Source organism: Harmonia axyridis, chromosome 4 (assembly GCF_914767665.1).
Source record: "Harmonia axyridis chromosome 4, icHarAxyr1.1, whole genome shotgun sequence".
NCBI lineage: Eukaryota > Metazoa > Arthropoda > Insecta > Coleoptera > Coccinellidae > Harmonia > Harmonia axyridis.
The window spans coordinates 10,002,501-10,029,031 of NC_059504.1; the positions used below are offsets into that span (position 1 = coordinate 10,002,501).

Sequence of the window (26,531 nt, forward strand, 5' to 3'; positions counted from 1 at the left end):
TCATTTCTACTCGTAAATTACTACAATACTCTATTACTACAAAATATAATAGATATATGTTTTGACGTAGAACTGGGGGCAATAGAGGTAATTCCAGGCTTTTTTAACCGTGGTTTAGTCAGTTTTTCACCTGAAGTTTCAACTTCAAGTACGGTAGACATTTTCAGAGAATTCTAGATAGTGTATTCTACGATCTCAAAACTTGAGAATTCGTATCCTCGTAGCACCAAGTGCGAAGACGACCAAGCAAAAAAACATGCAAGCCTCCTTGTAAGGAAGACTTACAACTCTAACGAGAAAGCCTCGAGGAAACACAAGAGACAGAAGATGGCACTCACATAGGAAGCCAAACATCGGCTGACACAAAGACTTTGTATTCAAGAATTGCGCCAAGAATGTTCTTCTGGCATACATCCACCAGCTAGAGCAAGATTCAATACTTCACCAGAAATAGAGCAGTAAAACACTGACTGCAAAAGGAGAAAAAATGAAAATCCAGAGCAACTCTCAGAGTCTCAAATTCCGAATGTAATATATCGTAGCTAGAGTAAAAAATGTAGCAGTATAATTATGAAAAAACATATCTGAAATTTCAAGGTTCTGTGTACCTAATTTCTTTAGATACGAATCTTTCAAAATTTGGTACCTTAAGTTTTGGCCTTCAAAACAGATATATCGCCTTCTATATGGTTCCAACAAAACAATGCGATATATCAAAGTGCCCATTAAAATTTCTATTTCTTTTCTTTCCGTAACTCTACAACTAAAGGTGGGTTTTGGCAGAATGATCAATTCTTTTCAATGCAACAAAACTCAATACCTCAAGGTCTGACTATAGTATTTTCATCTTAGGTGTGGGCGGTATGATTATTTTTCACCCGTAGGATATATCTCACATGCTTCTTCCGCTATTCTAGAAATCTAGAATCAAGTTGCTTCCATATATGACCTACCCACCTCAGACAGTTTTTTCGATTCTTATGTCTATGTCTTGAAAAAAATCGAAAACATATAGAGGGAACCCAAACTACTATTATGCATTCGAAATGACTGAGCCAATTCAAAATATTTCTGGAAACATAATCCATTAAGTAAAAGTGGAGTTCAATGCATGCTTATGACTCGTATGACTTCAAATGTGCTCATTGAACGAGTTATCCAAATACATTTCCTCTATCTGCCCAACTTTACTGGTAATTGAGGTGGTAATAGACACTCCACAGGAATCTGGTCCACTTAATATTATAATTGGTATTGGTTGATTTAAATATAAATGAAGTTAGGGGAGAGCGGGGCTGAAAGTGCCGCGGGTAAATTGTGCCGACGCGAATATCTCGTAAACAGAAAGAGATAGATATAAGATAGCAGTTATTCACGTAATGCCTAACAGTCCGGGACATGCGCATGCCAGTTTAATTCCGTCCGCCGAAGGGACAGGGTGTCAGTGCATGTGTGTGTATTCGAGCTCTACGTAAGTAAATATTTTCGTCTCAATACTTTTTGGTCACAAGCTGGCATTTTTCGTCCTTTTAATATGAAAGTTTTAGTAAAATGTTTGTCGTTTATCCTAGTTTGTTATGCAGTATGATTATAATGCTTAGAGCGCTTTGATATTTATATGTAGGGCAAAATATCACACTCGCATAAACGGGGTAAAATGTGCCGTTCATGGGGGGCTGCTTGTGCCGCGGCACAACCAACCCCACGGCAACCTTCATTGTTTCTGTAATACTTAAGTTTATGCGAGCACTTGTGGAAGATATAAAATACTTTTTGCCATGATACTTCATCCTGTATTTATTGTCTTTGACAGAATGAGGAATTACAAGCGGAAAACTCAAAGGGGAACTACATCCCAAGATCTTCTAAAAAGAGCGGCTGATGCAGTCATCAAGGATGGACGTAAATTAAAAACAGTTGCACGTGAATTGGAAATTTGCCATACAACTCTTCAAAGGTATGTCAAAAAAATTAAAAGTGGACTTACTCCTTCGGTTGGTTTTAAATCTAGAATGGTGTTTAGTGAAGATCAAGAGGCACAACTGTCTGAGTACATTTTGAAAAGTGCCTCTATTTATTTTGGTCTTCTACCAGAAGAAGTACGACAACTTGCTTACCAGTGTGCCGTGAAGTTTAATGTTCAACACATCCCACCATCTTGGCATACCAATGGTAAGGCTGGCAAGGATTGGTTTACAAACTTCCTGAAGAGGAACTCTACTCTTGCAATAAGAACACCAGAAGCTACCAGTGCCGGACGCGCGAGCTCGTTCAACAGATATAATGTAAATCAATTTTTCGAAAAACTTGGCGACTTGATTACAAAATATAATCTTACTCCTTCACGTATATGGAATTTGGACGAGACTGGTGTCACAACTGTGTTAAAACCGAAAAAAATTTTGGCTGAAAAAGGAACAAAGCAAGTAGGAGCAATTGTTTCATCTGAACGTGGAACTTTAGTCACTGTTGAGCTAGCGGTGAGTGCTCTGGGAAACTCGATTCCGCCGATGTTTGTTTTCCCGCGTTTGAAATTTAAGGACCTGTTTATCCGAGGTGGTCCTCCTGAGTGTATTGGGGCTGGTAATCAATCCGGTTGGATGACAAACAAAGAGTTCTTAGTGTTTATGGATCATTTCATAAAGCATACTAAGCCTAGTCCTGATGAACCAGTGTTATTACTACTAGACAATCATTCATCTCATATTGATATTGATGTGATCGAAAAGGCCAAGAAAAACTCTGTTATATTATTATCATTCCCACCACACTGCACCCACCGTCTGCAACCCCTGGATGTTGGTGTCAACGGCCCATTCAAAGCATACTGTTCTAAAGCTCAAAACAACTGGCTGAGAACTAATCCCGGGAAAACTATGAGCATTTATGAAATACCAGGTATTGTAAAATACGCTTTGCCGCTTGCAGCAACTCCTATCAATATAAGCAACGCATTTAAAAAGGCTGGCATTTGGCCCTATGACCCAAATATCTTCACAGACAAAGATTATGCGCCGTCTTCTGTCACTGACCGCCCGATGCCAGAAAATCGACCCTCACAAGATACAGACCACTTTCCTGTCCCTCTAAACAATCAAGAAAGGACTGCTGAATATCTTAATGACTCAAATAATGTCGGCTGCAATATAGAGATTGAGACTACTCCATCAATTCTACAGCAAAGCGACTGCAGCGTTGAACCATCAGGTAATCCAGAACATGTGGGACGTCAATGCTCTCAGGAGACTACCCCTTGTTGCAGCTTCCAACTTCCTCAATCATCAGCTGATAACAACGCGGGAGATGAAAATACAATAATTTTCTCACCAGACCTCATAAGACCACTGCCTAAAGCACCTCCTCGATTAGTTGGACGCAATAAAGGACGTAAAAGAAAGACAGCTGTTCTTACGGACACTCCAGAGAAGGATGCTTTGGCCGAAGAACATGCTAATAAAAAGAAGAAAAAAGAGATTGAAACTACAAAGAAGGGTAAAGGAAAATGCACGGGACAAGGTAAACAAGCAAAAAGAACGACTAAGAACCCCGCTAAGAGAAGAGTCTTGCAAGATGATGACACTTCTGATGAGGAACAAGATTGGTATTGCATCATATGTTGTGACGCATATTCTAATTCTGCCCCTAGAGAAAAATGGATTCAATGCATAGAATGCAAGAATTGGGCCCATTCACAATGTATTGACGATGAAGAAAGCCCAGCATTTGTATGTCCAAATTGCTATTCTGATCAGTCATCTATAGAGTAACTGGTTTTGTTTTCTCTAAAAGACCAAATATAAGTTTTTTAATTTACAATTCGGAAGAAATCTTCTTTATTTTTTTTAATGTAGTCCTGAGAGACTGATATATTCAATAATTGATCTCATTTGTTCAAAAATAAGTTCAAATTGTTGACTGAAATGTGTTTTTATATTTGCAATAGCTAAATAAGTAAAGATATTATGTTTTTCTTTATTATTATGCTTATTGTTATATATAACTGAATTTTAAGTTATGTTGATTAGTTAAAAGTATAAGCAATAAATATATTGTTGAAAAAAATTGTGTTTTTAAATCCTAAATTAATTTTCATTCACGTAAAACACCTTTAATTATCAACGGCACAACCGACCTCAGCTACGGCACAACTCGCCCCAAAGTGGGGTTGGTAGTGCCTTCCCGACTTTGCTTAAAAAAATGACCTTTTCTTGAAAACCATTGAAATTGTGTCAAATCTGTGAGTGAATTCTTATTGTAGATTAAATTTGGCTTATGATGAACTACTTCTTTCAGAAATAGTACTTTTCTTATCCGAATCATATGAGAATTTGTCAAAATCGGCACGTTCAGCCCCGCTCTCCCCTACTAAACCTCACTAAGATTTAGCTCAAGTAAAAAACATCAAGAAGCACATTCTACATATCTCAGTCAGTCACAAATGACTCTGATTATTCGATCATTTACTGTTTATTTATATTGAATGTTATTCATTCTATTTATTCTTGACTTCTGAAAAGCTAAGATTTGAAACCAGCTGAACGCTATATGGAGTTTACTCAACAGCGACATGGTGTAATGATACCTTGAACCCAAAAAATCTCTGTCCTTTCTGTTCGTTAATTTTGAACCCGAGAATTTTTGTTTCCATGAAGAATCTTTACTCACCATAAACATACCCATAAATTATAGTTTTCCAGTTTTAAATGGTGCAACTAGCTATATAAACATATACATAAAATGATCTATAAGAACCAAAAAGTTAATTTAATAAAAATCTCATTATTTGCAGGATGAAATCTGTCGTATTCCACAAGTGACACTGAAATTGAACCATCGAAATTTTGCAACATGCTTCTTCACATATTTCCGCTCATTTTGGCGGTAGTCCTCCACCTCGCCAGAGGTATCCAGCAGGAAGATTGGCAACCCTTCCAACCACTATCACAGAGTTATGTAGGACTCACATCTCAAGAATACCAGCAGGCTCCATCGGGAGGTCAGTGCGAGGTCCACAAGATTGGCTTCACTCAGGACCTATACTTCCAATATGTTCAATATAAGACGGACATGCCAGATTTGAAAGAGTTCACCCTCTGTTTCTGGAGCAAATTCTCCAATCATTCCAACGATCATCCACTGTTCTCTTATGCAGGTAAGTTTTCAATCTTTACCTTCAGACAAGATGGTTAAATTTTGAGTAATTCATTAGGTTTTGGCAGTTATTTACCCAATATGTAGTGAAGATTGATACAATTTCTATAATTTGGTGTAATCATCACAAAAAAGTAGGACTAGAAGAAACAACCTGTATCTCGAAAACAAAGCGTTTGCCAGCCCAAATTTAGATCTCATTTTCCTTTGTATCTCCAATTTAGGAACACCCTGTACATAGAGAATAATAATCCTTAGCGACGTCAGAAACACAGAAATTTCAGCAGAAGAAAGAAAACAAAAATGAGGAAAGCACTGAATCAGGAGCATTAAAACGCTCATTTATTTCGCCCTTGAAGGACTACATATACGTATATACAGTTATGTGGTCTCCAAGGATGCATATGGTGGATATGAATGAACGAGTGATCCAAAGATATTGACTTTACATCAGAGCTGTCTTCATTTTTTCTTTCATTTATAAATGTAGGCTTGGTTAATCGATCGTCTAGAGGTATAATTTGATTACCTGGCCTTTCCACTTCTCCTCCGTGACTTTGGTTGAATTTGTAATGATTAAACACTTTTTAATTGTATACATATATTTACAAAGCCACATTTCAGTACAAACACAGTAGATACGGTACTGAATTTCGTCTTACTTGAGTGTTAATTACTCGAAACGTTTTCGCATATCACGTCTTCGTCTTTAATTCTAGTTTCGGTCGTCTCGTCTTTACCTTGTTCGCTACTAGTCTCAATCTAGTCCGCGAATCGTCTTTTCGTCTTACGTCTTAAGTTTCAACCGATTGAACTCTTACTTCTACTTAGACCGAATTTCTACTGTCTCTCGACTCGAACTTACTTCGTCTACCCGCTGGAACTTACTCTCAATATCGACTTCCCTTCTTCAGGCTTGACCACACCCTTAGAAAAAGTACCATCCCCTAGTCCAATAAGAGTTTTGCCGTACCGCCCCCAAAACTCTTCGCGGATTCCAGGAAATCGAATATTCTCGAAGGACTAGAACCTGATACACAGATATGACACATCTGGTACAACCGTCTTGTCTTCGATCTTTCCTAACCCCCTAAGATTTACAATCGAGTAATCGACCCGACATGTCTTCGACACCTCGAAGAATTGACACTTCCTTTCTGAATTATATACAAAAGCAATTCGTTCCCTGTGAATTCATTGAAACTGTCATGCCCTCGACACTTGAAGAAACTAATAGGTCTCCAAGCATCCTGTTGACCGTCTCAGTTATTTACAGGGAACAATAACTGGATCTGACATAATTGAAATACTCATAATTGAACCCTGACACGATTCACCTGCTGATGGTTCCGATGATTTTACTATCAGCTAACTTCACACTGGCAGATAAATTCAGTTAACTGGAACTGAAAGTACCGAACCCTATTTTAACCGAACCAAGTGACTGTTCAGTTGTGTTAGATGTTCAAAATTTTAAATACTCGGGAAAAAATATAACCGAAGATGAAATCATTTTCATTTCCAAATCGATCGAAGGGTACGAATGTCAATAACACCTTTACATCTCCCAAAAACCTAATAACACGCCCCTTCCATATTTATATTCGACTGCGAAATGTCTGGGTGAGAGAATCTAATAATGGAGAGGAAAAAAAAAACTTCGACAGCTGAATAACTTCCGACTGCCTCAGAACAGACGAGTACATTTTCGCAGACTTTATTTACGGATGCCCGATAATGATTTTCTTTCGAGAGGCAGTCCGCCGACTAGTTTTCGCGATATTGGATTCCAAGCCACATAATCCGGGCATAAAGCTCACGTTAGGCCCGCTTCACCACAGGAACGGCGCAATTTTTTCTTCATCGTTTATTTATAGATGTTTCTTAGAATCTTAATTTTTTGAAGAACCATTTGTTCTTTCCTTGTTTGTATCGTTCTTCAAACTTAACTCTAGTTTGGAACCTAACATTCTTCCTCTTCATTGGATCTTTAAGGTCTTTAGGTGTCAGTTTGAGGTCAGAGGTCAAATAAACACTGTACTTGGTTGGCATGATGTGATTGTAATTTATGACCTTAACGAAAGCCTTTATTTTGGATCTCTTGTGACTTTTTCCTTTTTTCATTCTGCTGTGTACCTTTCTGGGATATCTGTCAATACTTGCAACTAGTGCATGTTCGTATTGTTTTTCGGAAGTTCCATCATCATAGTTTTTAACGATTACGGCTTTCCTTCCTGCGTAACGACCTCCAAGGATCAGTAAGACTTTACCAGATTTCATTATTTTACCCATCTTGATTGTTGATTTTAACTTGTTACCATAACCAACAATCTCCAACTAAAAGGCATTAGAGTGGTAATCTCGATTGGTGGGGAAACTTAACAGGCCAATTGAAAAATCTCTAGTCTACCATAGTAAAACACATTTTTTTAGCAAAATTCGATTTTATTGTTCAATATAGTTGCCTTCGAGGGCGATACAGCGATCATATCTATCTTCCAAGTTTTCGATACCAGTTTTGTTGTACGATTTGTCTTTCGCTTCAAAATAGGCCTCAGTTTCGGCGATTACGTCTTCATTGGCGCTAAATTTCCTTCCAGCGAGCATTCTTTTGAGATCTGAGAACATGAAAAAGTCGCTGGGGTCCAGATCTGTCGAATACGGTGGATGCAGAAGCAATTCGAAGCCCAATTCGTACAATTTTGCCATTATTTTCATTGATTTTTGACACGGCACGTTGTCTTGATGAAACAGAACCTTTTTCTCTTCGAATGGGGCCGTCTTTTATCGATTTCATCGTTCAAACCTTCCGATAACGCTGAATAATAATCGCTGTTGATGGTCTGGCCCTTTTGGAGGTAATCAATGAATATTCCAGAATACTGATGCCATAACCTTGCCAGCGGACTGTGGTGTTTTTCCTTGCTTTGTATTTGATTCATCGTGTGCAGTCCACTCAGCTGACTGTCGATTGGACTCCGGAATGAAATGATGCAGCCACGTTTCATCCATTGTCACATATCGACGCAAAAATTCAGGTTTATTGCACTTAAACACCTTCAAACACCGCTCAGAATCATTAACACGTTGTTGCTTTTGATCGATTGTGAGCTCGCGCGGCATCCATTTTGCACACAGTTTTCTCATGTACAAATATTCGTAAATGATATGATGTACACGTTCAGATGATATCTTCACAATGTCTGCTATCTCGATCATTTTCACTTTACGGTCTTTCAAAATTATTATGTGAACTTTTCTGATTTTTCGTCGGTGACAGCTTCTTTTGGGCGTACACTGCATTCGCCGTCTTCGGTGCTGATTTCACCACGTTTAAACTTAGCATACCAATCAATGATGGTTGATTTTCCTGGTGCAGACCCCGGAAACTCTTCATCAAGCCAAGATTTTGCTTCAACTGTATTTTTTCCCTTCAAAAAGCAATATTTTATCAGAACACGAAATTCTTTTTTTTCCATTTTTTTTTCAAATAACAAAAGTAGCTACACTCACAACGCAATATCTCACAAACTGATGGTCGGACTGCTGTCAAATTTTGATACGTATCGTTTGAAGGTCTATACTACCTAAAAATCATATGGATTTAATACTAGCACCGCCATCTGTGCATCAGACTGGGGTCTTTTCCATTGGCTCAATGATCCTGGCGTAAAGCAAAAATTTCCGCTCACGTAAGGCCAGGTTCACCACAGAAACGGCGCATTAGGGTGGGTTATCTCGATTGGCGGGGCAACTTAAATCTGAAATTCCTAATTTCTGATTAAAATTCAGTCTGGGGAGATCGATCAGTGACGTTATTGAAATAGGGTAAGCCGGAATTGATTGGTTCACGCCAGAGCTCAATTTCCAAGTCAATGGAAGAATTTGCAAACGTCGCCTCCATTTAGACAAGGAACACAATGAGATACAATGAAATTCAGTTGGGAAGACCGCGATTTTGTGGTTCTCGAAGAATGACAGATGTGTTTGTTTTAGGCAAAGTCAATTTACTCAACTGTCTAAAATTTCAAAGTAACTGAGTGACTATTAGAATTTAAAGCTAGAGATGCAGTGGAAAATACTCATAGTGACCTCTTTCTTACCACTGTGAACATATCCTGCACATACAATACCAAGAAACAAGAGAACCAAATGGTTGAACATAAATAATAGGGATTCATCAAGCCAAGTAGCTTGACATTTTAACCAGGTACTAGACTTGAACAGTAAGTTCGTGAAAAATTACATACATGAGCTTAACTTGACTCGATTTGAGAAATTTATTGCTTGACTTGATATCGAGCTACTTGATATTACTTGAGCTTGATATGCACGCGTCGCACGGCATATATTTCTCGTGCGAGTTTAGACTCGAGGGTTTTCCTCGAGCGACGAGAGACTGAAGCATTCGCCAGTGTGACTTTAGTAGTAGGTAGTTTTCTCACATTTCTATGAAATCTATTGGTAGATTTTGCTAGTTTCAGAAATATCTTTCCAAACTTGGCCAAAATGGCCAAGGATTTTTCATCAACGCCAGCATCTTCACCTCCTGTTGAAAGACAATTTTCCAGAGCTGCTCTTATAGTTACAAAAACCCGCAATAGGTTAGGCGATAAATCTATAGGATGCCTCATGTGTCTTAGATCCTGGATGGAAAATTATGAAATCAAACAAAGCCAGGAGGTTTATCAATATTAAGAAACTTCATTTTTCTCATTATTTTTTATGTTGTTATGATTCATAGTGATTTAATTTATTTTTCTATTTCAAAAAGTTGATATTTTCTTCCTGAACTAAAATGTCCAAATTCAGTTTGTGAATGAAAAATCGATCAATTTTATTAGAAGACCGTTATTACCTAGTGCTGCAACTTGAAGCAAGTAAAAAAAAACTAGTTAGCATTGAATGAAGCAATCTCAAACTCTTATACAATTAGTACATTGAAATCAAACGGTCGATTAGATAATCATTTGGATATCATAACAAAATAACCTGAATACAGTGCTTAGGTGCTCTTTTCATGAAATAAGTGGTTAATACTAACTTGAACCTATCTATCCAAAATAAGTAAGATTAGGTTTAATACAAATCCAATACGACGCTCATGATTTGTTCCTGCTCAACTTGAATGGAAATTCAGGTATAAGTTTCGAAATAAATATTTTTGTTATAGGTTAAAAGTATTTTCTACTTTCTTTTTACGGTCATAGGAAAAAAATATATTTTGTGATTCTTAATCCTCAAAAATTTCTAAACTCAGAAGTTTAATTTTTATTGATTTTTATACAGTTCAAACAAAAATCAACAAATCGTTTTCAACAAATCAAAAGAACATAAATTGCTAAATCTCTCCTTTTCTCATGATATTCTCCAACATCTCCTGACAAGTGTCTAACTAACTGAAGTAAGTTGAAACTGTTCCATGCCTTTCATATCCTGAATATAATTGACTCAGAAATTTCCATGCTGGTTTATTAAAGTTTTCCTAACGGTATTGTACTTGATTCCACTTTATGTGATCAGAGGAAATTCAGACATACATTTCTGTTGGAACAGCTTCAATTCCTGTGAAGTTACCAACGTTGTTCTGAAAATATATTATGTAGTTCCCCACCATGACTGATTTTGTTGAACATACATCGACGTTTGTATAGCATATTTGAATTGTGTGAAACCAAATTCGCCAGATTAGATGTTCGAATAGTTTTTGTTAACTGAATTTACATAACAATTGTACTGCAAAATGTTCAAGAAAATTAATATCTGAGATGAATTCTAAGTCAACCGTCCAAAGTCTCTGTGAACCAATGAACTTGTATTCTGGTATACGCTCTTTTACTGTGTCCTCAATCCATTCTAGAGCATAATCAGAAACGAAATATCGAAATGGTACTTCCTAGTCAGAATATTTCTTCTTGAAGCAAAGGAAAGGAATAAAATAAATCCAAACTAGTTCAGAAAACAACTGACGCATAAGTTACCATACTACTACCGTCTTTTATAATAATATTCATTATGCATAGTTCAATCATACACATATGTGTTGCAATTAATCAAAATTGATGTAATAGGTAACTGTATTATTGGAACTTAACTCTATTTCTTGTATTCGCTTTGTCGATCATGATTAATTAATTTTCAATAATTAATTGATCATTAGATGAAATCATAATGTTTCATTCTGTTCTCGAAATATTTTAATGGTTTTATCGTGTTGACTAGTTAGTTCATTAGGTTGGAAGCTCAGAGTAATGAACATAGATGGAGGGAGCATAATATGTCATTTTCAGTAGCAAATTTTAACCCCAACATGAACTATCAAATTTGATATGAAGAAGGCGGAAATGAAAACATATCAGTGATACGATATCTCACTCAATTCGCGGGTTTCTCCACAAAGAACGCATGTCTTATGTCCCATAGTGAATCAACGTTTCATATTAACTCGAAATCTATTGAAATAAATACCTAAATATATCAGAAATTCAGAAAACAAACTACAAGCGCGCCAAACGACGTGAAACAACCGACGACACTAGGAGAGCAAAAGTTGCCAAACCTTGGATTTCAGAAGACAGATACAGAAAATAATAAATATTTCGATTATTATAATTTCAACAATCAGGAAAAATATCGGATTCCAAATATTCAAATTTGCTAATTTAATCAGGAATCACTCAAATAAATATATTTCATTCAATATAATATACATTCATAACGATATAGTAAAATTGTGGATTTGAAAAGATATCACAATCCGACAACGTAATCTAAGCATGTTGGGGGACATGTAAAAATTGCGTATACTCCCTCTATATATGTTTATTACTCTATGGTTCAAAGTTATAGCACTATGCCTCGCTCGAATAGTGCATCAGAGTTTTTCTTGTTCTTTGATGTTGCTGTGTCTGCCTTTCCTATTAATCTGATTGTGTTTTTTTGATCACATATAAAATCTCAAATCTCTATCCTAGTCCAGAAATGTAAAGAGTTGATGCCACCTTCATGTTAGTTGATAGAAATTCGTCCCCCCAAAACAAAAGTTGAACCTTTTTTCATATCTTCGAAAATTCTTCGTTTCTGAGTTCTGGCGAGGGTCAAATTTTCCAGCCTGTATAGCAAGCTTATTATTTTATACACCCTGCATCCTGCATATGAACTAACTTTTTGTAATAAATTCGAAATTATGTTCAGCAATACTGTACTATAACACCACAAGGTATAATATATTCCCAATATACATTGAAAGGTTTTTCAGAAATATACGTGGGTGCTTTAAAGCCAACAAAGCAATCATTCCACGGCACAAAATAGCCAGTTTTGCCGCGCCAAGTAAGACCTTTTTGAGTATGTCATCGATGCTAAGGGGCAGTAAAATAAATCCAGGCCATTCAGTTTCATTACCCAAATGGCACGTTTTATTGAGGAAACAATAAAATCCCGTATTGCTACAGGTTAGTGCGCCTTATAGTCGATCACGAAGAGCAGTTTCGCTCTCATGCACTCTACTCATGGGTCAAGTTGGCTTCCTCTTATTATAAACAGAACCAGTACGCTGCAACGGTTGAAGTACTTCTTGTATACCCTCAATTTCAGTTACTTCACTACGATGTTTCGCTTTCCATCGGTTATCCTTAGAAACCAATTTGTGACATTATATTTATTGACATGATTATCCGCGCCCGCACTTTTATTAATTTGTTTTTTCATAATAGTGGATTATGAAGTCTGCGGTATCCGTTTTGATCGTTATGATGCAATTGAGTGAAAGAGAATGATATGGGTTTTCAACGCATTTGTAGTTATTGGGATATGGTATGATATTCGAGGTTATTTCGGTATGATCTAAAATACGGTATCGAAGAACGCTTATAGATTTCAATATAGGAATGTCTTAGTTCTGTGGATCGATCAGACTTATTATTCTACAGGGTGTTACATAAGTGGTTGACCACAACCCAGTGGTGAATGCAGGTCATCCTGGACTCTCAGAAAAGCAGCTCGTTGTGTATCCTAAGACTGTTAGTTTCGGAGGTACAGGATGATTCATGAAAATTGGCCTAAAATTCTTATATCAATAACTGATTATTGAGTTTTTTCTTCAGACGTCGCAATCTTTAATTTTTACACGTTCAAGAGGAATTCCTATATTGCCCTGAAAAAATACATAATTCAGTATAGTGAATTCCTTTCAAAAGAGTTGCAAAAGAAAGAATTCGTATGGTCCTGTTTTTACTTCTTTCATGATGATATTTCATGTTATCAGAAAAGATTTTGAATTTCAGAGCTTTCTGTTCAATCTTCTTTCTTCTAAAACCTTCACCTCCTAATGAGTGTTGTAACACGCCGCATGAAAAAAAGGGTGTTATTTTTAGAGCTATAGAACTTTAAATTGCAATAAAACAACGATGGATTATTCGATTGACTTGAATTTTATTTATTCGCAAGATAATCTAGTGGCATTACATTTTAAATATGATTTCTGGCATATGATCGCCACGGCTGGCTCGGATGTAGTCCAATCTGGACGTCCAATTTTCGGTGACTTTTTCCAACATTTGTGGCCGTATATCGGCAATAACACGGCGAATGTTGTCTTCCAAATGGTCAAAGGTTTGTGGCTTATCCGCATAGAGCAATGGCTTTACATAGCCCCACAGAAAGTAGTCTAGCGGTGTTAAATCACAAGATCTTGAAGGCCAATTCACAGGTCCAAAACGTGAAATTAGGCGGTCACCAAACGTGTCTTTCAATAAATCGATTGTGGCACGAGCTGTGTGACATGTTGCGCCGTCTTGTTGAAACCACAGCTCCTGGACATCATGGTTGTTCAATTCAGGAATGAAAAAATTAGTAATCATGGCTCTATACCGATCACCATTGACTGTAACGTTCTGGCCATCATCGTTTTTGAAGAAGTACGGACCAATGATTCCACCAGCCCATAAAGCGCATCAAACAGTCTGTTTTTATGGATGTAACGGTGTTTCGACATACACTTGAGGATTAGCTTCACTCCAAATGCGGCAGTTTTGTTTGTTGACGTAGCCATTCAGTCAGAAGTGCGCTTCATCGCTAAACAAAATTCGCTTATGAAAATCGGGAACAACGGCAATCTCATTCTGGACCCATTGCAAGCGTTGTTCAGACGTGAGTCTATTCATGATGAATTGCCAAACCAAACTGAGAATAAATCACTTGACAGCTGTTAAATCGGTTGCCATTTTGAACACTAATGCCAACTTAAAGTTATATACCTCGAAAAAAACACCCATTATAACTTAGAAGTATGCATGATCAAACTGGGAATTCTTTTGAAACTAGAAATTAAATGTAAAACAGAATGACGTAACCGTCTCGGACAATTTATACTTTGAGTCTATCTGCTTTACTCCAAGAATAAGAATTGTCGACAATTACTAAATCGTTGAGAAAATTTCAAGTTGCAAAAGAATTCACAGTTTGATCATGCTTAATCAATATTTTACGCAACTTATCACAACACAACACTCAGTAGGTGCTGCTTGTCCAAGAATGAAAAAATTTAAATAGAAAGCGGCATTCGAAATCCGAAACTACCCTTAATATTCAACCTTCTAGGTCCTTCCATTCCAAAGAGTCAAACCTTATCGTTTGAGACTATTCCTGGCTCAAAATTCGAAAAATACAGACATAGTGACGAAATGATAAACACTAAAGATTTCAGAGGTGCACATTGATGAAAATCAATGAACTCATTATGAACTGCCATTCAAGATCACCTCTAATTCATTTTGTTTACGTTATCCAATGTTGCGGATATTCGGCCATGGTCAAAACATTCAGCAATGTAACTGAATATCGACATTTTCATTACCGTTCAATGCGCTCCACGATTTTTCGATGTCAGTTGCAGAGTTTAATGAGAGAAGCTTGATTGCAATATGGAAAGCGTCAATTGCATGAAACTTGATTAATTGTCGACATGAAAATATTCGCTCTCGCTCTACCTACAGTATGGACTGGAAATTACATTATTTGATGAAGGGGTTATTTTTTTAGTTTTTTTGATATTACTCTCTATAGGTTTAACTATTTCTCACTTATCCCATTATGAAATTTCTCCTGATCGAGTTAATTCAATTATAAATAAAAAAAAATTACCAAAAATGTTCACAAATTGATTCCCTTTCGAGATGAATTTTCAAGTCACTGCTAACGAAAAAATTCATTTTACGATGTGTGAACGTTCTGAGTACATTTATGTCATCTTTTATAACACTTAATCAACCGAAAATATTTGGCTGGAGTTCCGTATATGTACGCCTATCTTTCATTCAATCAAATTTATCTTCACTTCCATGTTATATGATATCAATTCCAGAATGCAGAAATGCATTCAACGTAAAATTGCTATTCGAAAAGACTACTAACTTATTGCGGCTTGCGGCATCTTTAATAAGAGCTTTTCAATTTGATTTTATGGCAGATGCATATAATTTCACTCAGAAGGCGTGAAAAGGAGATTTAAACTGAATCTGTTACCAGCGTTATATCCAATGCATTGAATTACAGAGGAAATTCAATCCTGCAAGGAAGCCTTGTTGATGAATAATTGCACTTTTAGGATTTTTCCGAGTGTATGCGAATTCCTCTTTTCCCATCGTAGCAATAGTGAAAGTAAATAATATTTTCGAATCGATTTACCAGCAATTTTTAATATCAAGTGCTCATTCCCAAACTTCATCATCAAAATTAAATTTTGTGAAATGATAATTTAAAGCTTCATGCAAAATTTCATAATGACTACGTAACCAAAACCAGAGAAATTTAGACGAGAATATCGAAATTAGCTAATTTTTGCATGAACACAAAACCGACGGAAGTTGATATTTTATGCGGATATTAAATGAAAATATCAAATTTGTAAACCACAACAAACATTCAATTCTAATGTATGTTATGGTGATTTGTAAATGGCTCGAGGATTTTCTTTTCTCCACAAACGGCAATTTTGCTTATTGTCGAAGCCATTGAACAAGATATGAACATTATGAACCACCAAACAAATTTTTTTGGTGAAAATTGCTCATCTTCGTCGAGTTTCAAATTAGACCAAATAGCAAAAATATGATGTGAACGATGGACATTTGGCTTCAATTCTTGCACAAAATGTATTTTATAGGCACGTAAGCCAAGATCCTTGCATACAATTTTTCAGTAGTTGAAGGACAAAGGTCAACAAACTTGACCACTGGGGTCGAGCTGTAAAATCACTTTATCATGTCTCTCGTTGTGTTGTGGCCGTTTGTCTTTCAATGCTCGGCTCAAATGCATTAATTGCGTTCGATAACGATCTGTGATTCTTCCAGTCGGTTTTAACAAATCATAATACACTACGCCGAGCTGGTCCCATCAAATACTGAGCTTGACCTTGGAACCGTGAATATTCGGTTTGGCCGACGACGTGTAAGCATGGCCGGGATATCCCCATGATTTTCTGTGCTTGGGTTTATAGTAATGAACCCATTTTCGTATTCAGTTACAATGCGATGCAAAAATCCCTTCCTTCTTTGACTTGCAAGCAGCTGTTCACAAGCAAACAAACGCCGTTCAACATCTCTCGGCTTCAACTCGTACGGCACCCAATTTCCTTGTTTCTGAATCATTCCTGCCATTCAGGCGTTTTGAAATGGCGTGTTGCGTCACTCACAATGATCCTGCCAATTCTTGTTGCATTTGACACGAGTCTTGATCAAGTTATGCCTCCAATTCTGCATCTTCGAAAACTTTTCTCTCTTCCACCGCTATGCTGGTCTTCGACGTCGAAACCACCGTTTTTGAAGCGTTGAAATCACTCTCGGCACGTTCTTTCACTAATAGCGACCTCACCATAGGTATTTGAGAGCCTCAGCCGCAGATTTCCTCATATTAAAGCAGAAAATTAAAACCTCCCGCAAATTACGAGAATTTGTAACTTTATGATGGTGGCTCAAATCGAATAATATTTCGATGGCGTGATGTTTACAAATACCTAAGCTCATTGTATGACATCTTCGACTACCACTAACCGCTAAAGCCATCTATCGCAAAACGCAAAACGGCGGAAGCAAGTACCTACACTTAATAATATGGCATGGTGTTCCCCAAAGCTCAATTCAGGGACCAATTATGTTCATTACAGAAGAACGAGAAGGCTTAGGTTGGAAGTATACTCCAATATTTGCTGTATGGATTGTATTTATTCAAATTTCTAAATATTGCATATCAAAATATTTCAAAAATATAACTTTTTTCCAGTCGACGGCCAGCCACGTGCCATCTACTCCTGGATATCGAACACCGAGCGATCCAGTTACTTCAGCATGGCAGTCGAGGGGCACACATTCTACCGCCTAAACTACCCGCTCAGGCTGAACAAATGGTATCATACATGTCAAAGTTGGAACGGCAAGACTGGAGAATGGCAAATATGGGTCAACGCGGAGAGGGTGGGACGCGGTTTCCACAACAGGGTGAGTCCGTTTCCTTGTTTTCGGTTCGTTTCTCCCCATTACAATGACAGGAATTAAATATTTCATGAATGAACGGTTAATTGATCCCGTTTCGAGCCGACTTCGGAAAGGTCAGAGCTGTCCCCAAAATAGAAATTAATTCGCTCGTTGTTTTTTATCGATTTAGAGGGTCTTAGTTGATACTCCGATATACCCTAATTTAGGTTTCAGGACCCGAGTGGCAGATTCGAGCTCAGGTGCTTCGTTACGCATTTGCTATGTTTCAGAGTTTCGGGTCGTTATTTTCGATACGAAACTTTTGGAGTCGTTTGAGGGAAAAAATTATAATACACCCCTGAAAGGACCAGACAAAAGGCTGGTTCATAATTCACCCTGTAATTGAAAAAGTGATACCTGCAATTTTCCAATTTTTTGTCATTACTCTTAGCTCGAGTACACTATTATGATGTCAAATATACTTAATGACAAAAAAACTGCAACACCCAGGAGGAGCTGTTCAAATATTAATTTTTTGGTAAAACATAGATAGAATAGCAAGGAGTAAATGATTGAAATTTGGAGGAAAAACGGTTTTCCATTTTTTTTCAGTTAATTTGTTAATAATTTGTTTGCCCACTGGTATCATTTATACACTCCCCAACACGTCTCGGCATTGATTCAATAAGATGGTCCATTTCTTCTTGAGGGATACTATCCCAAGTTACCTGTACTTCATGTCTCAGAGCTGCCAAAGTCCGTGGAGGCTGGGGTGAATTTCCATGCCTTCTACCCATGATGTCCCAAACATGCTCTATGGGCGAACGATCGGGGGATCTGGGTGACCATGGCAAAAGATTCACATGGGTCGCTTCGAAAAAGTTTAAACTAACTCTGGCAACATGAGGTCGGACATTAACTTGCTGAAATATTGGATTCTCGAGCCGGTTGAGGTAGGGGAGAACATATGGCTCCACTTTTTCTTGAAGGTAACGCAGCGCAGTCATGTTACCTCGAATAAACACTAAAAGTGGCCTACTTGCATGTGCATTAGCACCCCATACCCTCGCCCATACCATAACGCCTACTGCCCGGTGCACATGACGCTCAACATCAAACTGATGTTCACGTCTTTCTTCCCAACGTCGTCTAATCTTTCTTCGGACATCATGTGAACTCAAGGAGAATAGAGATTCATCTGAAAAGACGATCTGATACCAGTCCACATTCCAATGTTGACGTTCTCTGCGCCACTGTGATCGTTACCGGCGATGCTCAAACGTCAGAGGTAACACAAGATGGGGTCAATGATACTGCAGTCCAAAAGAACCTTATCTGGCGGTAAGCTGTTCGGACAGTCATAGGATGGCCTTAGTCTCCTAACCACTCATCAGCCAAAGATCGAGTTGTCGCAAATTGGTCTCTAATGGCCATAAGTCTTAGACGTCGATCTTGAACTTCATTTACGCCCTTTCAACGTCCGATATTGGGTTACAGGGCGTTTCTACAAAATACGAAAAATTCAGAAGAATTAACCGATGACAGTTTTTCAATTATGTGGCTGCCTGGTCCTTTTGAAGACAAAACGTTTCAATACTCGTAGGTAGAAGACGAGATCGAATGGAAAATCTGCTCATACATCGTTCAACCCTTTTTTCGAAACTATGAAGGCACTGAGGTGAAGTCAGTACTTTTGAGTACTCGTTCATTCATGCGCCAATTGCACCCTTGGAGGCCATAGAATTGTACATCCGTATATATGATCTTTAAGAATGCAATTGGGGTCTGAATGAACGAGCAATCAAAAACTTCTGAATTCACGTCATTGAAGTTGGAATTGATATTCTGAATATGCAGGCAAAATTTCAATTCAATCGGATATTCAGTCTTCCGATCACAAGTTAGATCTAGACTTCACGGCCTCTCGAATTAATAAATTAATCTGCAATATGAAATACCAGGAAAAAAAAATACACTTCACAATGATATTCCTCGATTTCATGAAACAATTTTGCGGAGGAAACCTTTAATGAGAAAATTCCAAAAGTAACTAGGTCTTCTTGTATCATTTCTCCTCTTTTGTTTGATAATCAACGCATATTCTAGAAAGAATCATCTCTCTAACTATAGGGTTCAAAGTTTATATCAGATCATTTCAGCCGAGACCGGGGAGATTGTCACTACCTGACCCAACCGGCCAGTAACCAACAGTCGAGGCAGCACCGGAACTAGAGGATACTATTCTCTTTCTTTTCGATATTCTGCTTGAATAGTATATAATTCTAACACCGCTATTAACACTAAATTTCCTTAAACAACTGGGATCGCTCCAAAATTAGATGTTTATTTTTCAATATTCTTGTTGAATTTCCCATGGTTCTGATTGCACCATCCATACGAAATTCTGCACGAAGCTTAAAATTATTATTCTATACCTACTTATACAAGCCAAATCCCAAAGCCGTCCAAACAGAATCGAATTGGAAGAAGAATTCGACTTCAATGATTCAAACCTTGTCGTTAGAGCATAAAATTCGAAAATTACAGACATTGTAACAAAATGATAGAGCATTCCGTTCGGTGAACGGGCGTTAAAAAAAATCAAATAACGAATATTCTTCAGGACAAGTTGCGCCCCTCAATATATATCCTTAGCTTCTTGACGTTTCAGGATGAAGTGATAAACCATTTTCGTCTCACCATCACATAAATTGCATAACAAAGCTGCTGCATGAATTCAAATGAAATGCGCATCAATTTCATTTCAAGATCGCATGCCGGTGCATCGTTAGATTCCTAACGGATCACAAAAGACTGAATATTGGTTTATGATGAGACTTGGCACTTTGTTGGTATTATTGCACGAAGGAATAAACTATTATAATTTTCGTTGATCGGAAGTTTTCTCGTTAGTTTCCAATAGATTTCGGTTTATTCGATTTATTATTATTACTCTGTTATCGATCTCAAGTCATAAGCATAGAGATTCGTTCATTCGTGAACAGAGTGTTGGGGCACATGAAATTTGCAAAATGTGTAATAAAAGAGAAATATCGATTATGGTTAATAGTCTCTTTAATCTGAACTTTTATCTTTATAGAGGGGACGTGAAAAACTGGGGTGAACTCCGAGCTCCACGATTTATATAGGTTAAATCTTATCTTTATCACGATGTTTCCACCATTAGAGCTCTGAGAACCACAAAGAACTATACAGACAAACTAATATTAATTTCGACAATCTCTCCCAAAGGATCAATTCTTGTTAGCTTGAGCTCTATTTCGCACGCCCTTTTCAGAGAAAATTAACATTGAAGTTCCATTTCATGGTTAAAATGAAGAAAAGAACAATTAAGAAAATTAAGATCGAATATAATTCTTGCAATCATGAAAATATAACATGATATAACTTCTATAAAGAAGAAAGATTAAACTGTAAGAATTTTCATCTTTTTGCTCGTTGTCACTAGGAATTCGAGCCGTAACATCTATAATTTTCGAATTTGAAGCCCAAAACACTCTCGAACTCGACATTCACTACAGATCCTTCAGAAGACGTCTGATAGACCACAAGGAAAATATGATAATTTTTTTAATAAAAAATATTCTTTTACAGTTGGTTGGAACTAAAATACCAGGTGGAGGAATTGCCATAAGTGGTCAAGGACAAACTCAACTTGGAGGAGGATTTCAAGAGGGAGCTCATGCACCACAAGGTAAAGACAGATTTATATTTATATAAATATATATTTATCCCTTTCCCATATTATTCATATTATATTTCATACATTCCCATCATTATAAGATGGATAGATTCCCATTTGAATTCGTTTTGCTTAACTGTTCATTGGTGACTTTCTCGCACTTTTTTGTTCATTGAACCAATTGATTTGTTATTCAACAATTAACATGAGGTAAATCAATTTGCTGAGTCATATACCTATTTCGTTAGTTATTTTGAATGATTTTTATTTATTCATTTATTCAGTTTCGGGATGCAAACAGGAATACTCCCAGAAAAGTATCCCCTAATACATAAAAAATGATGTAAAACTTCACTCAATATGTACCAGGTCTAAACAGTAAAAACACATGTTTTCCAAAAATATTTATTTGTCAACATCTTAAAGAGTGATATATATGTGTACTTCAACGCACCTCTGACTACTCAATACTTTTTTTCATCAGAGAAATTCGTCCATACTTTCGCTATAGACAACAACCCGGCAATCACTTGTTCCTTGAAGCCTAATTTATTTCCCTTGAGCACCATTTAACTGTTGTCGCCTATGAAGCAGAGTCTGAATGATAGTAATCAAACCATTGCCTTGCTCACATGTTATTTTTTCGGATCAAAAAACAATGATATATCAATACATGAAACTCATTTCCATCCATCTTTCAAACAACAGTAAATATGGCCCCAATATCTCAATATCAATATCTCAATTCAGACTTAACTCTATATTCCGATATTTCAAAACGCATCTTTTGATGCTATTCAGATATAAGTGAAAGAATTTTCCATAGAGCTCCATAGCTTTCAGCAGTAAATAATTAATCAATAAAGATTAGAGAATAATACAATTATCTTCCAGTTGATTTTCTCATGTACCCTGAAAAAATCTGTTTTCGAATCAAGTACTCCTAAAAATTATCACCATTTCCGTTCTCTTATTTATCCAATACATCTATCCACCTTCCCATAATAAATCAAGATCGTTCGAAGTAAAAGTACCAATTCAAATTTTATGATATAAAGCACGCAGAGTCCTAGGTTTTACTATTCGCGATCAATTTTCTTACCGCCATTTAATTCCTGCTATCATAATTGCACTCCTAGATCTCAATAAGGACACTATACATTCTCTTCCGATACTTAATTGCAGAACGCAAAGAAGATTGATAGTGGAGCATTTTTCATATCATACTTTCCTTCCGCGTGGTTCATTGCAATCTCCATTCCTCTTCGATAGTTGATTAGATAAGAAATGGAAATTCTGACCTGGTATTTCAGTTCAATCCAAGGGGAGTACTCACTTAATTTCAGGTCTTTTGAGCGCTCGTTCATTTATGCACTCTAGTTACCACAAAACTTTTTATGGGTATATGCGATTTGATTCATTGTTTACGAATGAAGAATAAATGAATGAATAATTATTATATCGATATTTTGCTTATTTTATTTTTTATGGTTCAAGTGACGCGATCAACATGGAATTTCATATAAAGCTTCAATTGTTATTTTATATTTACTGAAAACAATATTCTTTTCTACAGACTCAACGAATTTTATGCGTTCTTCCGAAACTTCTCGTTGAGGACCATTAACGGCTCAAAATTCGAATAATATAGACATCGTGTTCAGGCAACGAGTGCTCAAAAAATGATTCGAAGTAACAAATAACGGGTGTTTTTTTGGAGGTAAATAACTTTAAGTTGGCATTACTATTCAAGATGGCAACCGATTTAACAGCTGTCAAATGATTTATTCTCAGTTTGGTTTGGCAATTCATCATGAATAGACTCACGCCTGAACAACGCTTGCAAATAGTGCAACTTCATTTCGAAAATAATGGTTATGTGCGGAATACGTATCGCGCACTACGCCAATTTTATTTTGTTTAGCGATGAAGCGCACTTCTGGTTGAATGGCTACGTCAACAAACAAAACTGCCGCTATTGAAGTGAAGCTAATTGTCAAGTGTATGTCGAAACATCGTTACATTCAGAAAAACTGACTGTTTGGTGCGCTTTATGGGCTGGTGGAATCATTGGTCCGTACTTCTTCAAAAAGGATGATGTCCAGAACGTTACAGTCAATGGTGATCGGTATAGAGCCATGATTACTAACTTTTTCATTCCTGAATTGAACAACCATGATGTCCAGGAGCTGTGGTTCCAACAAGACGGCGCAACATGTCATACAGCTCGTGCCACAATCGATTTATTGAAAGACACGTTTGGTGACCGCCTAATTTCACGTTTTGGAGCTGTGAATTCGCCTCCAAGATCTTGTGATTTAACACCGCTAGACTACTTTCTGTGGGGATATGTAAAGTCATTGGTCTATGCGGATAAGCCACAAACCCTTGACCATTTGGAAGACAACATTCGCCGTGTTATTGCCGATATAGGTACAGCCACAAATGTTGTAAAAAGTTATCGAAAATTCGTCGAGATTGGACTACATCCGAGCCAGCCGTGGCGGTCATATGCCAGAATTCATATTTAAAATGGAATGCCACAAGATTATCTTGGGGATAAATTAAATTCATGTCAATCGAATAACCCATCGTTGTTTTATTGCAATTTAAAGTTTTATAGCTCTAAAAAAAACACCCTTTATATCTTTATCATGTTCTTCCCGGAGTATCAACATATCATATCCAGTCATTTAGACAAACAAACTTATATTTCTTATTTTCCTCATGATCTTCATATGTACTGTGATTCCAATTTAATAATATTTTGAATTATCTTTTAGGTTCCGGAGGAATGTTAGGAGAAATAACCATGGTGCAACTATACAACGTCGCCTTAACAGCCGGCAAAGCTCACAAAGACCACAAACATCACCACGCCCATCAGTTCGACAAAAACGGCGTACCAATAACCACAACACCCAAACCAACAACCCCACCTAGCCAAACTCTTCCCCAACATCCTCTCCTCACCGGAGGTCAGTTGAACCGCGGAGTTAAGATTAACCTAGCTGGAGGACAGCAACCAGAAGCCCAACTCATACCGATACCTGGACAGAGTTACAACGCCCAGTACATCAACGGCCAGTTCGTGGAGAGTCTCGTGGCCAAACAGTTCCAATCAGGTAAAGGACCACAAGCGCAATACGTACAAATTCCTCAACAACAACAAGCACTTCTGCAGGCAGCCCAGCTGCAACCACTACAAACACTACAAACACAAGGAGGAGGACAACTGTTGATACCAACAGATGGTGGATCTTACTCCTCACAATCTTTATCTCTTGGTGACTCTCCACTAATTGGAGCTAGCATCATCCACTCAGCAGCCAAACGGGAGACTTCCCAGAAGAACAAGAGGGATATCTTCTTGGCTGGAGGACACATATTGGACGGAAGCATTGGTGCAGATGAAATATACTCCCAGAGCCTTCTAGAAGGCTTGGCAAGTATTGGTCACAATCAACCAATTCTCGAGCAACAGAAACAGAGCGATGAAAGAGAACCTGCCGAAGCTGAGGTAAAGGCGGTTATGAACGTGTGTAGTGGATGCGACGAGGAACCCTTCGAGAAAGCTTTGGTATTTGGTTGGAGGACTGTCGCGAAAAAATTGTACTCTGGAGCTTTTTACCTCCCTGCTGTGCCGCAGTGCAAGGCGTTCTAGGATCGTCGCTCATGAAAATTTGTTGTTGAGTTTGTATTTTCTATTTTTATACGAGTAATTTATTGTAGGTAATTAGCGAAACTATTAAATAGTAAAACAGAATCATTATTTTGTTTAACTAACCCTTTGATAATTCGAATTAAAAATGAGTGTGCGTGCGATTTAAATTGTATAATCCTCTAAAGAAGATTGCATAACCAAAGTTGAATCGAGCTGGATAATAAGAGGATGGATGAATACAAAATGAAGGCTCATTTAGGAACTATATCAATTGAAAAAAAATTGAGGATCAATATCATCGTTGAAATGCTCATTTGTTCAGCTTCAGGTTGGTGACAAGTATAAAATTTATGATATTTTATCACGTGAAGGAGAAAGTTGAGGTGTCATTGTACACCACGCAGGTTTGATGCCTACTACACTAAGATAATTGCAACAATGAAACCAATTACTTCAATAGAAATAATGGTGGAACATGAAGTAGCTGTTATTTGATAGCCAATTACATTTTTTTTTATTCGAAGCTCAAGTATTAGGTATCGTAACACGCGAGGAGAATAAATAGTATATCAGAAGAATGGGAATATCAAAAATACAAAATATAGGTTAGGAGTAAACTGAATTTGGTTGGTTGGGTTATTTGACACTGATGAGTTCTGAAAAAAGAGAAGCTGGTATATCGCTATCACTTCCGATGACAACACATTTCCTTGTGGTTAACTCTTGACTTAGATTTATTCCAAGATGATATTTTCAGTTGTCTGAGTTCGATATTTGTTAAAGCGTTATTGTTTATTATAAAATGTATAATTCTTATTTTATTCAATAATTTAAAATTATTTTTTTCTTATTTAAACGTTTGATCCTACATGATTAACTTGATATTTGCACAAATAATGGACCTATTGAATATATTCATTGAAGTACGAATTATGAAGATCTGAGACGTATTCTAATAGTAGTACTAGTATACTAGTACTACTACTAGTAGTAGTATACTAGTACTACTACTAGTATACTAGTTCTACTAGTCCACTTCTTAGACTAAAAAAATGTGGGTTCCGTTAGTACTTCGTAAATTTTGGATAGAGTATAAATTAATAAGTAAAGATCCTTACCTTGCTCTTATGGATGTGTTGATGCTGATACTCAGAGTCGAACTCGGGCTCCGAAAAGTAACTCGAATCCTCAAAGTGGCCAACACCACCAGCTATCCCGATTCCTGCCATGGGTAGACCCCCTGACACGTCAGCAGATTCGAAAAGCCTCAACACTGACCGATCACGTATTTCGCGTAAGTGGGATCTGCAAAAAAAAAAAGTTTCATTCGAAAAAAGCTTTTTCTGTCGAAATATTAAAAAAAATGTGAGTCCTCATCGCCACCATTTTTTTCATAAAATTCCCAGTAACTCATGAAACGTTGAACCCAAGGTATGGCAGATTTCTGAAATTTTCATCAAAAAAGCTATCTAATGATGCAATATTATACTGGGTGTGCCATTTGAAATAAGGAAGTAGTAGTCTGTTTCTGTTATAACCGGAA

At 37.1% G+C, this 26,531-nt stretch overlaps 4 protein-coding genes across 17 annotated transcripts in view; 2 read left to right on the plus strand and 2 right to left on the minus strand.

The window, feature by feature from the left end:
* Positions 1–25,090, plus strand: part of LOC123678959 — a 28,179-nt gene extending 3,089 nt beyond the window's left edge. Inside the window, exons 2-5 of the mRNA XM_045616250.1 lie at positions 4,790–5,152; positions 17,431–17,645; positions 21,237–21,336; positions 24,108–25,090. Coding sequence (XP_045472206.1) covers positions 4,849–5,152; positions 17,431–17,645; positions 21,237–21,336; positions 24,108–24,988 — 1,500 coding nt within the window. The 5' untranslated portion in view covers positions 4,790–4,848 and the 3' untranslated portion in view covers positions 24,989–25,090. The remainder of the gene's footprint in view (positions 1–4,789; positions 5,153–17,430; positions 17,646–21,236; positions 21,337–24,107) is intronic.
* The window catches only part of LOC123678955 (coiled-coil domain-containing protein CG32809), a 128,391-nt gene that overhangs the window by 65,617 nt on the left and 36,243 nt on the right, over positions 1–26,531 (minus strand). For all 14 annotated transcript variants that reach the window (XM_045616236.1, XM_045616247.1, XM_045616241.1 and 11 more), the window contains one exon: positions 26,107–26,293. In XM_045616236.1, coding sequence (XP_045472192.1) covers positions 26,107–26,293 — 187 coding nt within the window. The remainder of the gene's footprint in view (positions 1–26,106; positions 26,294–26,531) is intronic.
* LOC123678958 lies at positions 1,279–3,882 on the plus strand. The gene is made up of 2 exons (XM_045616249.1): positions 1,279–1,471; positions 1,814–3,882. Exons 1-2 carry the CDS (start codon positions 1,380–1,382, stop codon positions 3,765–3,767), a joined length of 2,046 nt encoding a protein of 681 aa, XP_045472205.1. The 5' UTR covers positions 1,279–1,379; the 3' UTR covers positions 3,768–3,882.
* Positions 7,036–7,477, minus strand: LOC123678965 (60S ribosomal protein L27-like). Its single transcript, XM_045616257.1, has one exon. The coding sequence runs from the start codon at positions 7,441–7,443 to the stop codon at positions 7,036–7,038; it is 408 nt and encodes a 135-aa protein (XP_045472213.1). The 5' UTR covers positions 7,444–7,477.

Bases quoted from the DNA above. Each gene is read 5' to 3' on its own strand.
- LOC123678958 (XM_045616249.1), top strand. From the start codon at position 1,380: ATGCCTAACAGTCCGGGACATGCGCATGCCAGTTTAATTCCGTCCGCC. The intron at 1,472-1,813 runs GTAAGTAAATAT...TGTCTTTGACAG, and splicing joins TGTGTGTATTCGAGCTCTAC to AATGAGGAATTACAAGCGGA.
- LOC123678965 (XM_045616257.1), bottom strand. From the start codon at position 7,443: ATGGGTAAAATAATGAAATCTGGTAAAGTCTTACTGATCCTTGGAGGT.